This window comes from Zootoca vivipara, chromosome 12, assembly GCF_965207765.1.
Source record: "Zootoca vivipara chromosome 12, rZooViv2.hap1.1, whole genome shotgun sequence".
In the NCBI taxonomy this organism is placed as follows: Eukaryota; Metazoa; Chordata; class Lepidosauria; order Squamata; family Lacertidae; genus Zootoca; species Zootoca vivipara.
The window spans coordinates 989,338-1,011,182 of NC_142595.1; the positions used below are offsets into that span (position 1 = coordinate 989,338).

The window sequence follows — 21,845 nt, forward strand, 5'->3', positions numbered from 1 at the left end:
CACCCATGGGGGGTGGGGAGGTCTGGCCTTGTAAAATAGAGCGCCTGTCGCTCTAGTTTATGTCTATTTCAGTTTAAATATCAATCTACAAAATTAAGGGGTCAAAATTAAGGGAGAGAAAAATAATAGTGATCTCATTGTGGGAGTTTACTATAGATACCCAAGCCAAACTGAGGACACAGATGAAGCCTTCCTGGAACAGATGACCAGGCATTCAAAAGGAAGTGAGATAGTAGTAATGGGGGATTTCAACTATCCTGATATTTGTTGGATGTCAAACTCGGCCAAGAGCATAAGGTCAAACAGATTCCTCACTGGTCTTGCAGACAACTTCATTGTCCAGAAAGTAGGAGAAGCAACAAGAGGATCAGCCATTTTAGATCTGGTCCTAACCAATAGTGATGACCTGGTTAGTGGGGTAGAAGTGGCAGGATCATTAGGTGGGAGTGATCATGCTCTTCTGGAGTTTATTATTCAGCGGAAAGGAGCAACCAAGCATACTAAGACTCAAATTCTAGAATTTAAGAAAGCTCCTATGCAATCAACACTATGGCTAGGAGCCATCGATAGAGCTCTCCTCCTCCATGAATATGTCCAATCTTCTTTCAAAACCATCCAAGTTGGTGGTCATCCCTGCATGGGTGTAGGGGGGGGGCAGGAGGGCAACTCCCCCCCAATCAAGGAAATCAATCAATCAATCAATCAATCAATAAACAGTTTAACTAACTGAGGTTCTGCCCCTCCTAATAGAAATCCTGGCTATGCCCAAGCAGCCCTGCCTCCTGTGGCAGCAGGGAGTTCCACAGTTTAACTCTGCTCTGCGGGAAGAAACCTTCCCCAACCTGCAGCTTCACGGGATGCCCGCGCGCTCTCGTGTCCGGAGTGGGGGAGAACACGGGCCCTTCCCCCCCCCGCTTTCTCCAGGCCGGGCATCATTTCACCCCCTTCTTTCCCCTTTCCGCTCCTGCCTCCTCCTGGAGTTCAGTCGGGGGGGGGGGGCAGGGCGGCGGCGGCGGCTCCTCGCGGGCCGTTTCCCGCTGGTGGAAGCGCGGGCGCCGCGGCGCCAAAGGGGAGGCCGGCCCGCCCACCCGCCCAGGGCGGCGCTGCGCTGCTCCTCGCGGCGCCGGTGCCCTTGTCCCGCCGCGCGCTCCTGCGGGGGGGGGGGTGCGGGCCAGGCAGCCTCTGTTGCAGAGCCGCATTTCGGGGGCGACTGGAAGCTCCTCGCGGCCAGAGACTCCGCGCGTTGCCTTCGGGCTCCCTGGCTCCCTGGCGGGCAAGCGCGACTCGGGGGCTGGCCGGGGGCGGCTTTCGCGCTGCCACGACCCCCTCGTCCCGCCACGGCGAAGCTGCGCAATTGGCGAACTTTTTGCGGGCGCCAAGGCTGCTCCCTCCGCACCCCGCCACCGCCTGCGCAGTTGGCCCGCCCGCCGGTTGCGAGCAGGAGCTGTGAGCCGCAGCGGAGGCCCCGGGGCGGGCGACAGGAGGGCGCAGCTGCGCCGCCTGCGTGGAGCTGCCCCGTCGCTGACCCTCCCGCTTGCAAGACCCCCCCCCCCGCCCGCCGGCCGGTCCGCCTCTTTTGCGCATGCTCCAGGCTGGACAGCTCCCCGAGAGGGAAATTTAAAAACGGTTTGGCGAGGAAAGGAGGAGAGCGCAGCTCGCGGGGCGAAAGGAGCAGCCGGGCACCCGGGGCAGCAGCAGCCGCCGCGATCGTCGTGCAGGTACCTGCCTCCCCCCCCCTCGCCCAGGGCAGGGCGCCTCCTCTGCAGGAGGTGGGGGGTGCAAAAGCCGCAGGGCCCCCCAAAGAGATCCTGCAGGTGGGGAGCCAGGGACCCGGGAGGGGGCAAAAGGGGGTCTTGGACCAGCTTCGCCTTCCTCCCCGTGAAAACAAAGTGGTATTGGGATAAAACGTGCTGGAGTGATCTCTTGCCCAAACTTGTCAGTTGCTATGGCTTCTTTTATTTTCACCCACTTCTGCTATCAGCGGGTTTATTTATTTGCTTGTTTTCTTTTGAGCAATTATTTCACTTCAGTGGGTTGTACTTTTGAAAATAAGGCTAAGCCCACCTTGAGTCCAGTGGGCTGCATTTCTGAGTAGATGTGCAAGGTCAGGCTGCTCTCTCTCTCTATAGGTATGATGAGTAGGCCTACACTCACAGCCAAAATGCTTGGAAAGTCTAGAAGAACATGGTCCTGTCTAAAACTTACTGAATTTGGACTTCCACATAAGGCTGCAAAATGTTGTTTATCCCAAATTTATCCACTTGATAATGGTGGGATTTCCCCCTCATTATATACTAGTGTTTGCTCATTAAGCATCAACAATAAAAAATTAAAGGTTTTTTATATATATATTTTAAAAAATCCAAGGAAAAAAATCTTCTGAAGCAAAATGTGTAAGATTTTGGTGTCATCATATATAGCATTTTAAACAATTAGGAGGCTAGTTCTTTATTTGTTGAAATACTGGGTAGTTCTGTCATACCTATGTGGCCCCTCTCCCCTTCTTTCCATGTAGGAAATGATAGAAAGTGATATCACCTCAATCATGTCTGGCCTCATTCGAAATTCAGGGCAAAGCCACCACCCTTCTCCACAAGAATATAGGTGAGCATTTTCTTTCTTTCTTTCTTAATGTCCTCTGAAACATTCTTCTGAGTGTCATTTGCCCCCGTGCACACAAATCAATTTCACATTGGCCCTTGTTGCATTTAGACCTTTGCTTTTCAATTAGCTCTCCAGCCTGGCAATTTCCTGCATCTTAGGATGTGCTCAGTAACTAATGGTTAATAATTATTTATCTCTTCCCTTTTGTTCCTGGGCCCTTCCCTTGGGAACCTGGGCAGAGCATTTTAGTAGGTGCTACTGGGGATTTGTGTCCCCCTCAAATGGTTTCTGGACGTGTGTAAATGCCAAACACGCCTTGGTGTGCAAACACGGTTCAGCCCTTCCACTGAAATGAATGGCGGGTTCTGTGTGTATCAGAGATTTGGTGTCTTTGACACGTAGCAAAATCACAGACACATTCTGGCCTCCGTCTGTTTTACCGAAGACTCAAGTGTTCATACAAATGACACGAGAAAACTTGGTATACTTATTTGTATAACATTATTCTAGTTTATAAAACCCAATTGTGTGTGTGTGTGTGTGTGTGTGTGTGTATTTGTATTTCTTTAGTTTAAACCCCATACTTTATCCAGCATGTGCCATGGCAGTTTGGAAGCTAATGCCAGCCATCCATACGCTTTGAATGTTGAGCGTCTAAGAATCGTCTTGCTGAATGAGACCATAGTCTAGGGGAAAGGAATTTTCCCCCTCCCTCCCTCAGCCCAGATGTGCCCTGAGCGGGGGGGGGGGGGGCTCCATCTGGCCCTGCTCCAACAGCACTCAGGCTTGAAATCAGCCTTGCATCCACACGAGTAGACCCAGGGTGGCCAGTTGGGCAGACGCCTTTGGGCTCTTGCCTTCAGGGAATGAAGGCTATGGCCTCCTCCAGTCATCTGCACCTACCATCTTAGATCTTTCCTCTGAAAGATCCCACTTAGCTATCATGCCCTTCTCTGGAAACTTATTGACTTCCCTTTGCAGCCATATCAGTTAGTGGCCAATCACCACATTGTAACTTCCCGCCACTACACCAAATTCCCTAAGTTAAATTACATGTGGTGTTTGTAATTTTTGTCTGCTGTAAATCTGCAGCTAAAAAGCTTGAATGGGTGACCCAAAGTTCTAGTATCACAAAAGAGGCGGAAAAGGTTCCCTCTCTCTCCACATAGTTCTGAATTTTAGAAACTTCTTAATGTGCCCTGCTTTCCTGTCACCTTCTGTAGTTATTTACAGGAAAACAAAGGACTGCAGCTTTCTAAAATGTTATTGCATCCTACCATGTGATAGGAGGCAGAATAACTCTCTCTCTCTTACACACACACCACCAACAACAACAACAGCCACGCCCCCCCTGGTAATCCCAAAGCATTGTTGCCTTGCTGTATTTTGGGTTAAACTGGGTTACATTTTATACCGTGGTATGAAGCTCCTACCAATTAATCTACCATCGGGTAACCTACTCAAATGCACTTTTTAAAACTCCCCAACTTTTTTTGCATTTGGAATGGGTGACTGGGAAGCCCCCTTCCCTCTCTGCTGGAGGCTCTTTTACCCTTAAGCTTTGGGCAGGTACTACTTTTAGACACCCTTTCCCACGGCAAACATTCCTGTTCTAGCCTTTCATTGCTCCACAAGCAACATTCTCTGAAGCTCCATGGGGAAAAGGTTTGTGGAACCCTTTATGCTGCTTTTTCGTCTGGTGGACTCTTGACATATCCTGGCATTTGTAAAGGATGGATTTCATTGCTAAATAAAAGTTGTAGGTAACCTATATATGCCTTGCTGGTAGATTTTGCAAATAACTTTATTGTTTTTGAGTGGGTGAGATCATTTTGAATTCAAGGCAGAAGGAAAATAAATATCATTTTTGTTTGTAGATATAAGCTTTCCACAAATTGAAGTGGAACTTATTTCTAAGTGATCATGCTGAACATAATACCTTAAAAAAAACAGGCATGTGTGCTATTATTGAAACTTTTTCCCCTGTACAAACTGAGTTCCCAAAGTTTGTAAAACATAATGCTGTAATTTATTATTGTGTATTCTAAACTAAATTGCCCAACCCCATTTAAAAGCGGTAAAAGTGTATTTAAAAAACCCTAGATTGTACCCCAAAGTGCATGGTAGCATTTGTTCTACTTCATGAGAAAGCACATTGGATTATGTAAAAGAAAATCTTTCAGACTGACTGATTTTAAGAAGAGAATGGACCTGTCAGATTCTATCAGGTCTGTTTACTCTCTTGCTGTCACTGCAGCCCGCGACTGGAACCTGCAGCCCCGAGTTCTCCATGGGGGGGGGCATGAAGACTCCACAAAATGGGAAGGAAATGGCCCCCAATTAGTGAGCGGGAGGCTGGGATTGTGCTGAGAACACACTGCTCTCTCCCTTGAAATGTTTCCATTGGGCTGCGGAACTTGGAAGAGACCCGGTTTCCAATATAGTATTTTAAAGGAGGGGGTGGGGAGGAGAATGAAAAGGAGTGAAGGAAGAGAGGAGCAGTTTTGAAAGACCGATCTGAGAGGCCTTCAAATGCTTTGACCATCAAACCTTTGTGCTGAAACTGCTCACTGTTGCCTGGTTTGATAGATGCTGTGATGCTTAAATGTTAAGAACTAGCCTTTGTCCCAAGTGCTACAATGCACGCACCTGATAAGGGAGAGCGCTGCACAGACACAAGCATGGCCAGGCCCACAATGACATCTCATCTTATAGTTAATTGTGTTTATATCCCACCTTGCCCCCTAAGGACCTCAAGATGGTCACATGGTTCTCCCCCTCCTCACTTAATCCCCACAGCAACCCTGCGAGGTAGGTTGGGCTCAGAGCCCGGTGGGCTTCATAGCTGAGTGGGGCTCTAGCCCTGGTCTCCCGAGTGCTAGTCTGACACTCTAACCACTAGATGTGCAGCCCCCAGATGGCACCCAGGACCACACTTGTGCGCTTCTGTGTCTCAGTAAATATGACTCCACAGGCCCCTTTAGTCCTGCCTGTGCTTTTCTGGTCTGTGTCCAAGCACTTTTAAAGCTTTGTGGTTTTTTTGCCCCACTGCTTTCCCTAGGTAAACCCAATCTTTATCACTGAATCGGAGCAAACTTCAGTTTCGGTTTTCTGCAGAATTGTTTTCAGCAGTAAAGAGCAGGCTTTTGCGGGGAAAGCACCAGGGCAAAAAGAAAGAAGTGCTTGGACACGAAATCATGGACCTGTGCCTAGAAATGCAGAGCAAAGGGGAGTGTGGAGGACCCCCAGTCCCGAGTACGCCCACTTCCCCAAGTCACTGCTCTGGCCGGCTTTGCTGGGATCGGGGATGACTTTGCTCTGTGGCTCTATCAGGTGTGATTGGACCAGGGCAGGGAAGCAGCTGAACTCTACATACGAAAGTCCCTGGCACGGTGTAACGTAATACAGGTGGTGAATCATCCTTCACATACAAATTTTCAGGTGTAAATAGGGCAGAGGAGGCCAATTTTGATTTACCGGTAGAGAAAGAAAAACAACACCCTGCTCTATTTCAAATCTGAGGAAATAGGACTTTACATTTTTCTCAACAACCTCCTATGATTATTATTAAAAAAAAAGATTAGGAGAAAATTATGTTGAGCATGCATGAAGCCCTGTGAGAGGAAGGAATAAAGCCCGCTGCTTCTGGTTTCTACTCCAGCTGTGGAGTGCCAGGGGACCTGCTCTCCGTGAAGAAATATGTCGTTGCAAAGGGTGATTAGCACCCCATGGTTTGTGTACTTGCCCGGGAGGAGACATCTATAGCCCCCCTCCTCAGGGGGAAGGAACCTGTTTTGGCTCCCCATGCATTGTTAAGACTGCATCTCCCAGCATCCCTGGCCACTGGCTGGGCCGACTGCAGGGGCTGATGGGTGTTGTAGTCCAGCAGTATGGGGGGGCAGGGGGTCCTCAACACCCACACCCGCCATGCAGCTGCTTCCTTTGTCTTCTGGAGTCACTGGTGGATTAAGATGAAAACAGGCACAGGAATGGGAGATATGGGGGTGGCAGTGTGGGAGAGAAATTAGCTGAGCATTGCTCCATGGGGCATTTTTACTCTGCCTTTTGAAAGAACAAATCAAACACAATGAGGAAAAATAAAAAAAATTCCTTCAGTAGCACCTTAAAGACCAACTAAGTTTTTATTTTGGTATGAGCTTTCGTGTGCATGCACACTTCTTCAGATACAGTGAAATGGACATTTCACTGTATCTGAAGAAGTGTGCATGCACACGAAAGCTCATACCAAAATAAAAACTTAGTTGGTCTTTAAGGTGCTACTGAAGGAATTTTTTTTATTTTACTTCGACCCAGACCAACACGGCTACCTACCTGTAACAATGAGGAAAGTATGGGTTCAATTGGTAGTCTTTTATGCCAGGGCTGAGGAAAGCACCCACCTGAAACCCTGCAGAGCTCATCATGGAATCAGAGAATGGTAGAGCTGGGAGGGACCTCCGAGGGTCCTCTAGTCCAACCCTCTGCAATGCATACAGGACAGACAGCCTCCCAACCTCTGCTTAAAACCCTCCAGGGAAGGATGCCAGTCTGTGGCTGTGCATGCCCACACTAGGCAGTTCATGTGCCCAGGTTGACAAAACCAAGCTCAATGGACCACTGGCCTGAGCTGGTATTAGGCAGAGTCAGTGCTCAGAGTTGCCCCCGGGGGGGGGGGGGAGCTCACAGAACCAATTGCCTGGAGGGAGTGCTTGGCGACTGCGCTCTTGCGGGTAATCAGTTGAGGGGAGGGTGGTTGGCAGACGGAGCCACCTTGCTTGTTTTTCACAGTGTGCAGAACCGAAGCCTGTTTCAGATGGAAAACCCACCTAAATCCAAAACATCCAATGGCTAGAAATACAGGCTTTATTCCTGTGCATTGTTTTCCCTTCAGCCCCTTTTACATAACAGAGATTTACACAACCATCTTGCAGGTTCTGCATTGTAGGGAGTTTGACTAGATGGCCCTTGGGGTCCCTTCCAACTCTACAGTTCTGGGATTCTGTACTGTCTAGTCAGGGGTAGCTGGCTGTAGCCTTGGTTGGTGGTTCATAACATTCAGTTCAAGAAGTTTAAAAGGTTTTTGAGTGCATGTTCTCAAAGCTATATTTCCCTCTAACTCTGTGCCAACCCCTGTCTCCATTACAGAGTAGGGACACAGGAAAGAGGGGGGGTCTACCCTGTAGGCTAGTTGTGCAAGGATATTGCCCTTTTGTACAGAAAAGGGGCAGGCACCTTCCCCTTCCAGACAAGGCGGATTTCTGAGAAAGTGTTTATTAGGGAGAAGAACAAACAGGGACCCATTAGATCTGCCACAGAAAGCAGCTTGTTCTTCAGGGAAGATGAGCTGGGGAAGGAGATGGTGCTCCCATCCAGCCATGTGCTGCAGGGGGCGGGCCATGCGCTCGCTGACAGGAGGCGTGTGCAGTGGGTCTTGACCCTCCCCGCCCACCTGACCCCATTTATTTGTTGGGGGGAGCTGAGGGTTGCCAGGGGCCCTGGAGTGCCAGATGGCATGGGTTTGTGTGTCGGCTGTCATTCAGCCAGATTAATGGGAAGTTTGTAAAAAGGGGGAGAAAACAATTAAACAAGAATACCAAAAACAAAAGGCAGCCACGTGTGCCCTCCCCACCCCCCAGCCTGGCCAACAGTCGCTGGAGCACAATGCCTCCTCGCCTTACAATGCCCAGGGCCAACTGTTGCAAACGACAGGGACCTTCCCCAGTTTTAAACCATTTGATGCTTCTGTTTACTCACGGCCTGTCCAATGGCAGAGGAGGAAGGGGGGGGACCACCTGATGCTCTTTTCCAGGGCCAGAACTCCACCAGCCCTGCCATGGCAAGGCGGGTTATTCCATCTTGCAGGCAAGGAGTAATACTGAGGAAGAAGAGAGCACTGGGAGGAGGAGGAGGAGGGGAAGCCGGCAGGGGCGTCACCTTTGCTTCTTGCAGAATGACAATCAGCCTTGCCCTTAAAAAGAGAAAGAAAAAGAAAAAGTTTTGCTTTGAGGTTGGCAGAGGAAAAGGGCAAAACACTTTTGAGAAACGTGAGCACAAAGCTCTGTGAATTAACTTGGCTGCAACAGTTGCAGTATTAAACTCTTGAAAATTCCAAAGGGAGCAAGTACCAAATACCAGATTTATTTTAGGGCGTGAGCTCAGTGCCTTCAGCCAATGATGCATATGTCTACCAGAAAAGGCATCTATAATCTTATTTTAGATAACAGAAAAAAAAAATTCATGCTCAATCTGCAAAAAGTTTCCTCTTAAGCCAAGTGTGGCAAATACCGCTGGAACACTGTGATTCTAGGTTTCAGTACTTTTGTGCACACAGGTGAAATGGGATTTTTACTTTCATTAATGTACTTGGGAGTGAAATAATATTGAACACTGTATGGCCAGGGTCCCCAATGTGGTGCCCATGGGCACCATGAGCCCTCAGACACCCCCTTCATGCCCACCCAGACCCTTTGCTCCTCCCAGTATTTTCTTTTTACTTTTTTTTAAAAAATGGAGGATTTTTTTTATTTGGTGTTGGGAGAGGTTGCCTGTTTTTTGTTTTCTTTGTTATTGTTGTTGTTTAGTCGTATAGTTGTGTCCAACTCTTCGTGACCCCATGGACCAGAGCACGCCAGGCACTCCTGTCTTGCACTGCCTCCTGCAGTTTGGCCAGACTCATGTTCATAGCTTCGAAAACACTGTCCAACCATCTTGTCCTCTGTCGTCCCCTTCTCCTAGTGCCCTCAATCTTTCCCAACATCAGGGTCTTTTCCAGGGAGTCTTCTCTTCTCATGAGGTGGCCAAAGTATTGGAGCCTCAGCTTCAGGATCTGTCCTTCCAGTGAGCACTCAAGGCTGATTTCTTTAAGAATGGATCGGTTTGATCTTCTTGCAGTCCAGGGACTCTCAAGAGTCTCCTCCAGAACAATAATTCAAAAGCATCAATTCTTCGGTGATCAGCCTTCTTTATGGTCCAGCTCTCACTTCCATACATCATTACTGGGAAAACCATAGCTTTAACTATATGTCTCTGCTTTTTAAGATGCTGTCTAGGTTTGTCATTGCTTTTCTCCCAAGAAGCAGGCATCTTTTAATTGCGTGACCCCAGGGACAGGATCACACTTCAAAATGACCTCAACAGATTAGAGAACTGGGCCAAAGCAAACAAGATGAATTTGAACAGGGAGAAATGTAAAGTACTACACTAGGGCAAATAAATAAATAAATGAAAGCCACAAATACAGGATGGGTGACACCTGGCTTGAGAGCAGTACATGTGAAAAGTAGGAGTCTTGGTAGACCACAAACATGAGTCAACAGTGTGACGCAGCAGCTAAAAAGGCCAATGCAATTCTGGGCTGCAACAATAGGAGTATAGCATCTAGATCAAGGGAAGTAATAGTACCACTGTATTCTGCTCTGGTCTGACCTCACCTGGAACCAAAATTTTCAAAGGCTTGGAAACGATGTCTTATGAGGAACGGCTTAGGGAGCTGGGCATGTTTAGGCTGGAGAAGAAAAGGTTAAGGGGTGATATGATAGCCATGTGCAATTATATTAAAGGCTGCCATATAGAGGAGGGAGAAAGGTTGTTTTCTGCTGCTCCAGAGAAGCGGACACAGAGCAATGGATTTAAACTACAAAAAAGAAGATTCCACCTAAACATTAGGAAGAACTTCCTGACAGCAAGAGCTGTTCGACAGTGGAATTTGCTGCCAAGGAGTGTAGTGGAGACTCCTTTTTTGGAGGTCTTTAAGCAGAGGATTGACAGCCATCTGTCAGGAATGCTTTGATGGTGTTTCCTGCTTGGCAGGGGGTTGGACTGGATGGCCCTTGTGGTCTCTTCCAACTCTATGATTCTGTGATTCTATGATTCTGTGATTCTATGATTCTCGAAAGGTGGTAGACTCTTTTTAAACAGTGGTTGGGGGCGGGGGCATCTGCCGGGGTGCTTTAGCTGTTACTCCTGCAGTGCAGGGGGTTGGACTGGAGGACCCTTGGGATCCGATCCCTTCCAACTCTCTGATTCTTTGGTTCTATGGAAACCAGAAAAATGAGCACTAACAGAATTTTTATTGTTTAAGGAAACCTCCCTTGGAAAATGTAATATCAGTTCTGCTCACATGACATGACTTGTCATCCAATAATTTTCTACTGTTGGCCTTATGATTTTTATTTTTAAAAAAACTCACAATAATTCTGCAGGATCATGGAACCCAGGAAAGTAAAATCTCTCACTGCCTCCATTTCTTCCCCTTGTACCTGCCAGGAGGTGATGGGACCAGTGGCCATGATCTTGGTTTTTTTGATGTTGAGCTTCAGACCATATTTTGCGTTTTCCTCTTTCACCCTCATTAAAAGGTTCTTTAATTCCTCCTCACTTTCTGCCATCAAGGTTGTGTCATCAGCATATCTGAGGTTGTTGATATTGCTTCCGGCAATCTTAATTCCAGTTTGGGATTCATCCAGTCCAGCCTTTTGCATGATGAATTCTCTCTCTCTCTCTCTCTCTCTACACTTTTTATTCATTTTTCAGGAAATACACAAACACAAACAATACACAAATAACTAAAATACAATAAAAAACAAACAAGCAATAAAATCAGAAAACAAATAAAAAACAATAAACAGAAGTAAAAAAAATTCCTTAACCCTTACTATCTTATTTATTTTCCATCCTGAGGGGACTTCCCTTGGTCCCACCTTCTGAGCTTCCTTTTCTGTCAACCTCTTTAGCAGGTTCATCTTATAAATGCATATCCCTAAGGTAATTTTACATTTCTCCCATCTTCTCCTCATCTTGGTCGTGGAGTCTCCCAGTCATCTCGGCGAGTTCCATATATTCCATCGTCTTCATCTGCTAATTGTTGATGTCTCTTGTGTCTTCCATAATTTAGCTATTGACAATCTAGCTGCTGTTGTGGCATACAAAAAGAACGTTCTATCTTTAACATTAATTTCTTCTCCAACAATTCCAAGCAAAAAGGCCTCTGGTTTTTTTATGAAATGTGTATTTCAACACCTTTTTCAGCTCATTATAGATCTTTTCCCAGAAGTCTTTTAGCTTGGGGCAAGTCCACCACATGTGGTAAAAGGTACCTACTTTCTCCTTACATTTCCAACATTTATGATCTGACATGTAATGCATTTTTGCAAGTTTAACAGGTGTTAAATACCACGTATACATAATTTCCATCATATATTCTTTCAATACATTGCATGCAGTAAATTTCATACCTATTTACCACAATCTTTCCCAGTCGTTAAACATAATATTGTGCCCTACATCTCTTGCCCAATCATCACCGATTTCACTTGTTCATATTTAGTATGCTATTCCAACAATAAATGATAAATTATACATCTTAAAAAAATTATCTTTGTATTCAACAATTCCATTGCCAAGATGAATTCTGCATATAAGTTAAATAAGCAGGGAGACAATATACAGCCTTGTCGTACTCCTTTCCCAATTTTGAACCAATCAGTTGTTCCGTATCCAGTTCTAACTGTAGCTTCTTGTCCCACATAGAGATTTCTCAGGAGACAGATGAGGTGATCAGGCACTCCCATTTCTTTAAGAACTTGCCACAGTTTGCTGTGGTCAACACAGTCAAATGCTTTTGCATAGTCAATGAAGCAAAAGTAGATGTTTTTCTGGAACTTACTAGCTTTCTCCATAATCCAGCACATGTTTGCAATTTGGTCTCTAGTTCCTCTGCCCCTTCGAAATCCAGCTTGCACTTCTGGGAGTTCTCGGTCCACATACTGCTTAAGCCTGCCTTGTAGAATTTTAAGCATAACCTTGCTAGCATATGAAATGAGCGCAATTGTGTGGTAGTTGGAGCATTCTTTGGCACTGCCCTTCTTTGGAATTGGGATGTAGACTGATCTCCTCCAATCCTCTGGCCACTATTGAGTTTTCCAAACTTGCTGGCATATTGAGTGTAGCACCTTAACAGCATCATCTTTTAAAATTTTAAATCATTCAGCTGGAATATCATCATTTCCACTGGCCTTGATTTCTTCAGTTTAAGCTGGAATTTTGCTATAAGATGCTGATGATCTGAGCCACAGTCTGCTCCAGGTCTTGTTTTTGCTGACTGTATAAAGCTTCTCCATCTTTGGCTGCAGAGAATATACAGTAATCAATTTGATTTCAATGCTGCCCATTTGGTGATATCCATGTGTAGAGTCGTCTCTTGTGTTGATGGAAAAGAGTGTTTGTGATGACCGGCTTGTTCTCTTGACAGAACTCTATTAGCCTTTGCCCTGCTTCGTTTTGAACTCCAAGGCCAAACTTGCCAGTTGTTCCTTTTATCTCTTGATTCCCTACTTTAGCATTCCAATCCCCTGTAATGAGAAGAACATCCTTCTTTGGTGTCATTTCTAGAAGGTGCTGTAAGTCTTCATAGAATTGGTCAATTTCAGTTTCTTCAGCACCGGTAGTTGGTGCATAAACTTGGATTACTGTGATGTTAAAGGGTCTGCCTTGGATTCGTATCGAGATCATTCTGTCATTTTTGAGATTGCATCCCAGTACAGCTTTCGCCACTCTTTTGTTGACTATGAGGGCCACTCCATTTCTTCTACGGGATTCTTGCCCACAGTAGTAGATATGATAGTCATCCAAACTGAATTCGCCCATTCCCTTCCATTTTAGTTCACTGATGCCCAGGATGTCAATATTTATTCTTGCCATCTCATTTTTGACCACATCCAGCTTACCTCCATCCATGGTTCTTACATTCCAGGTTCCTATGCAATATTTTTCTTTGCAGCATCGGACTTTCCTTTCGCTTCCAGACATATCCGCAACTGAGCGACCTTTCAGCTTTGGCCCAGCTGCTTCATCAGCTCTGAATCTACTTGTACTTGTCCTCCGCTCTTCCTCAGTAGCATGTTGGACGCCTTCCAACCTGAGGGACTCATCTTCCAGCGTCATAACTTTTATATGCCTATTGTCTTTGTCCATGGAGTTTTCTTGGCAGGGATACTGGAGTGGCTTGCCAGTTCCTTCTCCAGGTGGATCACGTTTAGTCAAAACTCTCCACCAGGGGTTCCCATACTTACCGCGCTTTGGGCCAGGGGGCGGAGGCGCGCGCCCATACGCATGCACACACGCTATTTTTGTTGCACTTCTGGGTCGCAGGAGGACCGGAAATAGCTTGTGCGCATGCACACGGTCCTCCTCCAACCCGAAAGTGCACCGAAAATTACGCTTGCGCATGCGTGAAAGCTATTTCCGGTCCTCTTTCGATCCGGAAGTGGGCAGCCATGCTGGTAAGAGTGGGCGGTGGCAGCAGGTGGCGGGGCCGGATAAATGAGGCCTTTGGGGTGTATCCAGCCCCTGGGCCATAGTCTGGGGACCCCTGCTCTCCACTATGACCTGTCCATCTTGGGTGGCCCTGCACGGCATAGCTCATAGCTTCTCTGAGTTATTCAAGCTCCTTTGCCAGGAGAAGGCAGTGATCCATGAAGGAGTTACCTTTCTTTGTTACCTGTGTTTTAATTATGATCCCCCACCCCAGATGGTGATGTTTTTGCCTGTTGTCTGTGGGGAGTGGGGGTTCTGACCATCGCCAGCCTCTCATCTGAGAATTATTTTATTTTATTTTTTTAAGTACAAACCACTTAAACCTCAAAGCGGTTTGCAATAAAGATAAAACAATGAAGCAATCAGTAATAAGAATTAGCAATAATAATTAAATTCCTTCAGTAGCACCTTAAAGACCAACTAAGTTTTTATTTTGGTATGAGCTTTCGTGTGCATGCACACTTCATCAGATACCAATAATTAAACACAACAATAATTAAACACTTTCAGAAAGTTAGAAATAGCATAAGTACAGGTTAAAGCTTTCTAAACTTTATTTTTTATTTAATAAAATTAGGGTGCTTTGTGGTGCCCACGGCAGTTTCTCGGATTCCCAGACGTGGCTTTGGGCCCATGCTGTGTGAATCAGGGCCGTGTTGTAGACTATTGGGAAGAAGCCCATCCTAAGTCTCTCACCTGAGCGTCTTATTTCCCCGCTCTGTAGACTCTTGGCTTCTGACCCTTCACAACTGGGTGAAGACGACCTCCCCGGTGACTTACAGTCCCTGTCCTGGCTGACTTCCGTGGACGTCCCTCGGCTGCAACAAATGGCCAGCGAAAGGATGGATTATGGACTCAGCTCCCAGAACGCTGAGCTGCAGCAGACAGGTAGGTCTTTCGCGGGGATGTTGAGTTGCTCCATCAACACCACTGTTATGGGAGCCCTTTCAGGGGGTGGGGACCCCCCTGCAGATTTATTCATTTGTTTTGCCTCTGTGCATGCCTCGGGTGCTGAGCCTACATGTGCTGGCACTTCTCTCGCGTGTGCGAGTGGCGTGGTTTCATCTGCACACACACAGGAAGACTCACAACGCCCCGTGTCTCTCCCGTTGCTGAGCAGGGTCTATGCCAGGGAATCTGCATGCCACCGCAGGGACTCCTGGAGCAATTATCCACATCCAGGCCAGCTTGCCTCAAGGCTTTCTGGGAGGACTGAACGCCGTTTCGTCTCACGGTGCCAATGTAAGCACTTCCTTTCCCTTCCCATTCCTGGCCAAGGAGGCATTTCTGACCTGGTGCAACTGATGTTCCTCTTCTCTTTCCTTTGGCAGGAGATAAGCCAGTATGTGGTTGGGGGGCAGCTGTCTCCCAGTCTGCAAGCGCAGGCGGCCCCCCTCTTCCCTCCTCTGCCCCGCCATGTCCAGCAGGTGTTCACCATCGCTCAGCACGCACAACAGGTACCATCTCCTGCTCCCGAGGGTGGGCGTATGTTGAGGCACAGAGCTTTAAGGGGACGTAAAACAACTTTAACAAAGAAGCGCAGCCAAGTCGAGGGCAAGTGACCCAAGTTGATCTGCTGTGGGTTTATTTGAAAGCATGGCAGGGTGCCACAGTGGGTGGGTGGGTGGTGGACGAAGAAGCAGCGTGTGTTTGGATTCAGAGCAAGAGGCTCAGATTGCAATCCAGAGATTTAAGCGCAATTTAATGCAGAGGTGGGGGCTCATCCACACTTTCACTTGAACCGTATTTTGATCATATTGTGTCCCAATTAATTCCCCTGGGTCTGGGGGCATTTCTCGTCGTTTGGCTGCTGTGCCTTGCGGAAATTCAGTCTTAGCCACTGAACTGAAGCTCAGTCAATCTCTCTCTGGATTTCCAGCACATCTGATAAATTCAGATTCAGTGGGTAAGATTGGATTTTCATAAGGTACAGCAGCAGAACAATGAGAAAAGCTCTCAGTCTCAGGAGAGGAATTTGTACACAATATGGTCAAAATATGGGTCAAACGAAAGTGGGGTTCAGTCCTTGATTTTGGAGCAAGAGGCCCAGGTTTAAATCCAGAGATTTAATCTAAAGATTTGGCTTTGAAGAAAGAGGTCTAGATTTAAATCCAAATATAAGTCCAGAGACTTAATCCAGACTTTTGGCTATCATGTCACCTCTCAGTCCAGGCTAACATGTATGTAATGTTATAAGTTCTATCTGTGTCTTGGTATCCTCCTCTCCCCACCCCTTATGATGAAGGAAAAGGTCTTTAAAGTCTCTCTTTAATTGCAGAGAGAGCTGAAACTTTCCCCCCTTTCTCCCCCCTCCGCTCTCCTGTTCCCCTCCCCACCCCACCCCAGTACCCTCCCACAACCATCTACAGCACCTCTTATGGGACGCAGCCTCAATACTCGCAGCCCCCCCGCCTGGCTCCTCACAGCACCCAGGAACAGCAGGCAAAGCCTTACCCCAAGCCTATCTACTCCTACAGGTGAGAAGGGACACACTTTGCCCAGGCACACCTGGGAGACAGGGCCAGGGACCTGCCCGTTGCACCTGCCCTTCTTATCCCCAGAGAAGTCTCTGCCCCAAACTCAGCAACTGCAGCTGAAGCGAGTTGCTCTTCCAAAGGGCTTCCAGGTGGGGGGCTTAATTTGGGAATCAACACACTTAAACCTCATGTGTCTTTAATTTGCACAGTCCCAACTGGTCAGCCTTTAACTGTGCAAGGTTGAAACTGCACTAGTCAAATTAATGTAAGGTGCAACCGTACTGTAATTAGTGGCAGAGTTTCTTTTTCCTCTTTCTCTTACTGGATTCCCCCCCACTAAGGATCAATCCAGCTAAAGAGAAACAAACCAACAAACAAGGTCCACCTGCTGATGCCAGTCGGGTTGTGTGGGTGTTGCAAAACTCCAGCATCCGCAAACAGCGCCAATCCCACAGTAAACATCCTCTGTCAGTCTCACTTCTCCATCATAAAAGAGAAAAGAACTTTACGCTGTGGAAAAAATGCAAAACAGTCCTTAACTGGACCTAATTCCTGTAAATGCAGAAGGGATGACTCCTGGGAGGGGGCTTACTGTGCTCTGGAGTTACTGAAACGGGGAGAGATTACTTGGAGGAACGGTCTGCAAAAGCGGGGGTGGGGTGGGGTGGGGTGGGGTGGGGAGTGTTCTGCACCACCAGAACAAGAGTGCTGGGCTAAGAGCTGGGAGACCAAGGTTCAAGTTTCCCCCCTGAGCCATGAAGCTCACTGGGGCCAGTCGCTGTCTCTCAGTGTAAGCCTACCTCGCAGGTTAAAATGTGAGGTTAAAATGAGGAGGAGAACCATGGACTCCCACCTTTTTGCTCCTTGGATTAGAAGGTGGGATATAAATGGAAGCAGCAGCAAGAACAGGAAGGCGGGGAGGAAACGACTCTGACTTCTCCTCTTCCTTGCAGCTGCTTGATTGCCATGGCCCTGAAAAACAGCAAGACGGGCAGCCTCCCCGTCAGTGAGATCTACAGCTTCATGAAGGAGCACTTCCCCTATTTCAAGGTGAGGGAGACAGGGCTTGCCTTGCAGCGCAGAGCAGAGCCATCCTGGCTGAGAGTCATTGAATTTGTCCAATGCTCTTGTAAAGCATCACTGCCTCCTGTGGGAGGGAGTTCCACAGTCTAACTGTGCTGCATGATAAAGTCCTTTATTTTATCTGTCTTCAGTCTCCCAACATTTAACTTCATAGGGTGTCCATGAATTCTAGTCTTATGAGAGAGGGAGAAAACTTTTTCTCTGTCAGCTTTTTCAACACCACACACAATTTTATAAACTTCTGTCATTCTTACTTGCCTTTTCTCTAAAGTAAAAGGCAACCTTTGTTCATGTAGGACCCGTTTGTGTCCCATAGCAGTGATGTTGCCTGATGGAAGTGCCCACTGGTGCTTTGCCTTTGAAGGTCACAATCCCACCCCTGGACACAGGGCTTTTTTCTTCTTAAATGACCTGAGGAAGTGCCCTTGCTCCCTTTTGCAGACAGCGCCCGACGGATGGAAGAACTCCGTCCGCCACAACCTGTCCCTCAACAAATGCTTTGAGAAGGTGGAGAATAAGATGAGCGGCACGTCCCGCAAAGGCTGCCTGTGGGCCCTCAACCCCGCCAAAATAGACAAGATGGAAGAGGAGATGCAGAAGTGGAAGAGGAAAGACCTGACAGCCATTCTCCGGAGCATGGCCAACCCAGGTGAGCAGCAGGCCAGCACCTGGCTGAGGAGGTTCCTGGGGGGCCCTGCCTGCCAATAGTTCTCTGGCAGGGAGAAACGGCAAAATCACTGGATGTGGCTGCCGTACCCCTGCAGGGGCAGGAGATGCACAGAGGGTGATGCCCACGGGCATGGCAGGCTGCTCCCTCCACACAGACGGCAGCTCATTTAGCTGGTCTCTTAATTTTTTTTAAGCTTATGTCCACTTTTCCTCCCAGGCACTTGAGACCATGCACAGGGCTCCCAATTTTATGCTATGTTGATATCTATTTATATGCCGCCTTTCAGCCAAAGATGAAAAGTAGATGTCTTAGCGCTTTAAGGGTATTGCGTGAATGTGGCCATAGTGCTATGAAAGGATATAATTTCTATATTTTCTTGAGCTTTGGGCCCCTTCTGAGGGACTTTACTCCCCACTCATCGATGGCAATCTCCCCTTGCAGAGGAGCTGGACAAGCTCATCACAGACCGGCCCGAGAGCTGCAGGCGGGTGAGCAAGCAGCTGGAGGAGGACGTTTCCGCGCGGAGCCATATGGCGGCAGCCGCAGGGCGTATTTCACAGTTGCAGCCCCAGCCGGTCATGACACTCTCCCTGCAGTCCCTCCCGCTGCACAGCCAGATCCAGACGCAAGCATGCATGGCTCCAGATTCACCTGCTCCTGCACAGACCCCTCCCTTGCACCCGCTGCACCCGCTGCACCGTCTTAGCCAGAGTCCCCTTTCTCAGCATCCGATGAGCCGTGCCCCAGATTTCCTCAGCATGATGACCGACATGAACGCAGAGGTGGATGCTCTTGACCCCAGCATCATGGACTTTGCACTACAAGGTATGGGGAAGAGCTGGGGGGTGGATTCTCCCGCTGTGATTCCTGTCTTGCAGAGGGTTGGACTAGGTGACCCTTGGGGTCCCTTCCAACTCTTTAATGCGGGATTTGAACTCAGCTGTGGAGGGTTGATACCGGTCCAAGTGGGGATCTAGGCAGGTCCTCATGAGGTTTGAGGTGGGGATGGCTCATGGGCTTCCTTCGGACTGCTGGCTGGTTTCATCGCGGAGGGAGATGGGCCTCTTCTCACTAGAGCCAATGTGGTTATGGGCAAGCGGTGCATTTCGTGGCCCTCCTCTCTTGCACCTTCTCCAAGCTGAACTGTCACCAATGTTCACTCCTCTGTCATTGTCCCTCTTATGAAAAGGTAACATCTGGGAAGAGATGAAAGACGAGAGCTTCAACTTGGAGAGCCTGGGTGCTTTCAGCAACTCTTCTCTGGCCCTCTCTGACTGCGACCTGGCCCCTGCTGGCCTCACCCCTGCCTCCAGCAACAACACTGACCACCCCTCCTTTTCAGACTTGCAAGTGACAGGCCTCTACACAACATACACAACGCTGGACCCTGTCTCTGCTGCCCAGTACATCAGCGCCCAAGGAAACAAGCCTATCGCCCTTCTCTGAAAGAGCCATTCCCGTCCCTTGAGCCTCTCCCTCCACTTCCAGTTTCTTCTGGGGGTGCTTTGAGCCTGCAAAGTTATCTAAATTGGGAAGGAAAACATGACTTGCTGCTCCTTCAAGCATCCCAAGCAAGCGATTTTGGTGAGATGCATAGACTTGAAGACACTAACTGATGTGAAGGGATCCTGGTGTGCTCCAAGGCAAGCTGCAAAATTTCAGCGAAGGCCCCCCCCCGGCCAACCCAGTGATGCTTGGGCTGTTCTGAAGCCCATTAGGGTTGCTCTGTCTTTTGTGACAGTCCAAGCCGCAACTGGCTGAGCTTTCTATCACTAGTTGCAACTGGGTGCCCCCCAGATCCACTCTAGGGCCTGCTGGTGTTTCCTCCCCAGACCTTCTTCCGCAGTTCCCAGTGGTTTCACTTCCATTAGTGACCCCCATGTCTCTTGACCAGCCTCTCTTCTCTTCAGGCAAAAGGGGGCAAATCTTCCCTCCCCTCTGTCCATCTCAAGCCACGCCATCCAGCTCCTCTCGCTCCCTGCAGGCTCCTTTTTCTCACTTTGGACCCTTCCTTTGGCTCTCCCGCACCCTCCCCTCCCGCACCCTCCCTCTGCCAGTCTTCAGCCATCCCTTCTGGGAAGCTTTGGCCCCAGATTGCCCCTGTATGATGGTCTCAGTCTAGTCCAGGCCATTGGCAGCAGAGTCTTCAGAGGTGCCAGGAAGGCTCTCCCTCTTGAGGGAAGATGGCAGCCCATGTTCCCTGATAGAGAATGTCTCAGCTCAGCCCTCACCAAAATCTGTGCCCTCCAGCCTCGGCCCCACCTGCACATCTGTGTGAGCCGGGATGGGTGGGACCCGTGGCCAAGAACATCTGGGGAGCATTGGCTGTACTAAATAAGGAACTTTACACTGGATAAAACATTACCTTAGGCTTTAAAACAAAGGAGAAATAATGTAGGATTTATATTCTAGACTTGTGTATAGTATTTCCTAATTATTGTACTAGACAGTATTACTGTTGTAAATTTTATTTATAATTTATTTTTATGAAGACAAAAAGGAATTGTGTATTCAGCATCAATTTTTAAAAAAAATGTTGTAGTGACATGAAAACACACAAACCTTGAATTGTTCAGAAACACAGCAAAATACTGCAAATCTTTTATGTCAGGTTCTTTCCCCCTTTTTACCTGAACTTTAAAAGAAGTACTTTGGATACTTAGAGATAAAATGGCACATGTGCCAGACCAAATCCTGTTTTTTATCTTTAACTGATAGGGCTTTTCTACAGCTGAAAAAGGACTATGACTCTCTCTTTTTGCAATTCATTCCTGTGCATCTTTCCTTTGACATGCATCCCACCCTCTTCAGTGGGGCTTACTGCTCCCAGGGGAGAGTTTCCAGGGCTGCAGCATTACGGTAGTTTACAAGGTAAATAAATAAATAGGTCCACCAACAGGAGGAGAAACTGGAAACTGGTTTTAAAATTTGAAAACTTATAATTCAACGTTTCGTCTGCTGATGCCAGTATAACCTTGATGTAATATTTATATTTTTAATAATGTTTTACTAAACACTGATTGGATAGAATTTTTATAAAGTTTTTTTCAGAACTGGAACAAAACATTTGCTCTGCTTTATAGACTGTGGAAATATTGAATGGGAAAGTTCCTCCCTCTTGGGCTTGTTTACACAACCACAAGTGGAGAGCGTTGATCAAGGCAGGTGTCAGGTGAGCAGTCCTGCAGAAAAAGATGGCCAGGAGGGTGGACCCCCAGCACACGGCTGAGCTGCCACTGGAGCTCTCGTTCTCTTTGGCCAGAAATGACACCAACCTGCTATTGTGTGTGTGTGTGGCAATCTTTTTGGTTCAGCAGGCCAGACGCTTATCTCCCCCCACCCCCAGGGGCCAACTGTGACAGGCAGGTGAGACCACACACATGTCAATCTTCTGGTGTTATAATGACATCAGGTGACTACAAAGCAATCCTGAGCAGAACTGAGCTCACTTGTCATCAGCTGATGAGCAGACAAATCAGTCCTCCTCTCTGCAGGCGTCAGAGCAGGATTTGATCCCCTGCTCATCAGCTGGAGGACAACGGATTAAGTCTTACTGTGTTGAAATCACATGCCAATCAAGAACTGAACCCCAGGGGATGAACAGCTGGGTGTGGTTTTGGAAGAGTCAGTCGCCCTGTGGGCTGGAGGTTCCTCACACTGTTTTGCATGGCGACTGCTGTTTTCAGGGCAGCAGAAGT

The 21,845-nt window shown here is 47.8% G+C and overlaps 2 protein-coding genes across 3 annotated transcripts in view; one reads left to right on the forward strand and one right to left on the reverse strand.

Annotated features, from left to right (window-relative positions):
• MYO1H (myosin IH) overlaps window positions 1-8,933 on the reverse strand; it is a 93,953-nt gene extending 85,020 nt beyond the window's left edge. The window contains exon 1 of the mRNA XM_035134371.3: window positions 8,359-8,933. Coding sequence (XP_034990262.2) covers window positions 8,359-8,784 — 426 coding nt within the window. The 5' untranslated portion in view covers window positions 8,785-8,933. The remainder of the gene's footprint in view (window positions 1-8,358) is intronic.
• FOXN4 (forkhead box N4) lies at window positions 1,267-21,195 on the forward strand. Of its 2 annotated transcripts, XM_088655755.1 has the most exons (10): window positions 1,267-1,718; window positions 2,516-2,604; window positions 14,642-14,805; window positions 15,038-15,159; window positions 15,249-15,374; window positions 16,264-16,394; window positions 17,348-17,444; window positions 17,919-18,126; window positions 18,589-18,972; window positions 19,337-21,195. In XM_088655755.1, the coding sequence occupies exons 2-10, from the start codon at window positions 2,519-2,521 to the stop codon at window positions 19,591-19,593; spliced, it is 1,575 nt and encodes a 524-aa protein (XP_088511881.1). In that variant the 5' UTR covers window positions 1,267-1,718; window positions 2,516-2,518; the 3' UTR covers window positions 19,594-21,195. The 2 variants fall into 2 exon arrangements, with proteins under 2 accessions (XP_088511881.1, XP_088511880.1); XM_088655754.1 differs by lacking the exons at window positions 1,267-1,718; window positions 2,516-2,604 and having other exon boundaries at window positions 14,336-15,374; window positions 19,337-19,593.
• The last annotated feature ends 650 nt before the right edge of the window (window positions 21,196-21,845 follow it).

What these genes read in the sequence shown, in the direction of transcription:
- FOXN4 (XM_088655754.1), top strand. Translation starts at nt 14,745, where the DNA reads ATGGCCAGCGAAAGGATGGATTATGGACTCAGCTCCCAGAACGCTGAG. An exon ending in AAGCCTATCTACTCCTACAG is followed by an intron (nt 16,395 to 17,347) that starts GTGAGAAGGGAC and finishes TCTTCCTTGCAG; the next exon opens with CTGCTTGATTGCCATGGCCC. An exon ending in CATGGACTTTGCACTACAAG is followed by an intron (nt 18,973 to 19,336) that starts GTATGGGGAAGA and finishes TCTTATGAAAAG; the next exon opens with GTAACATCTGGGAAGAGATG.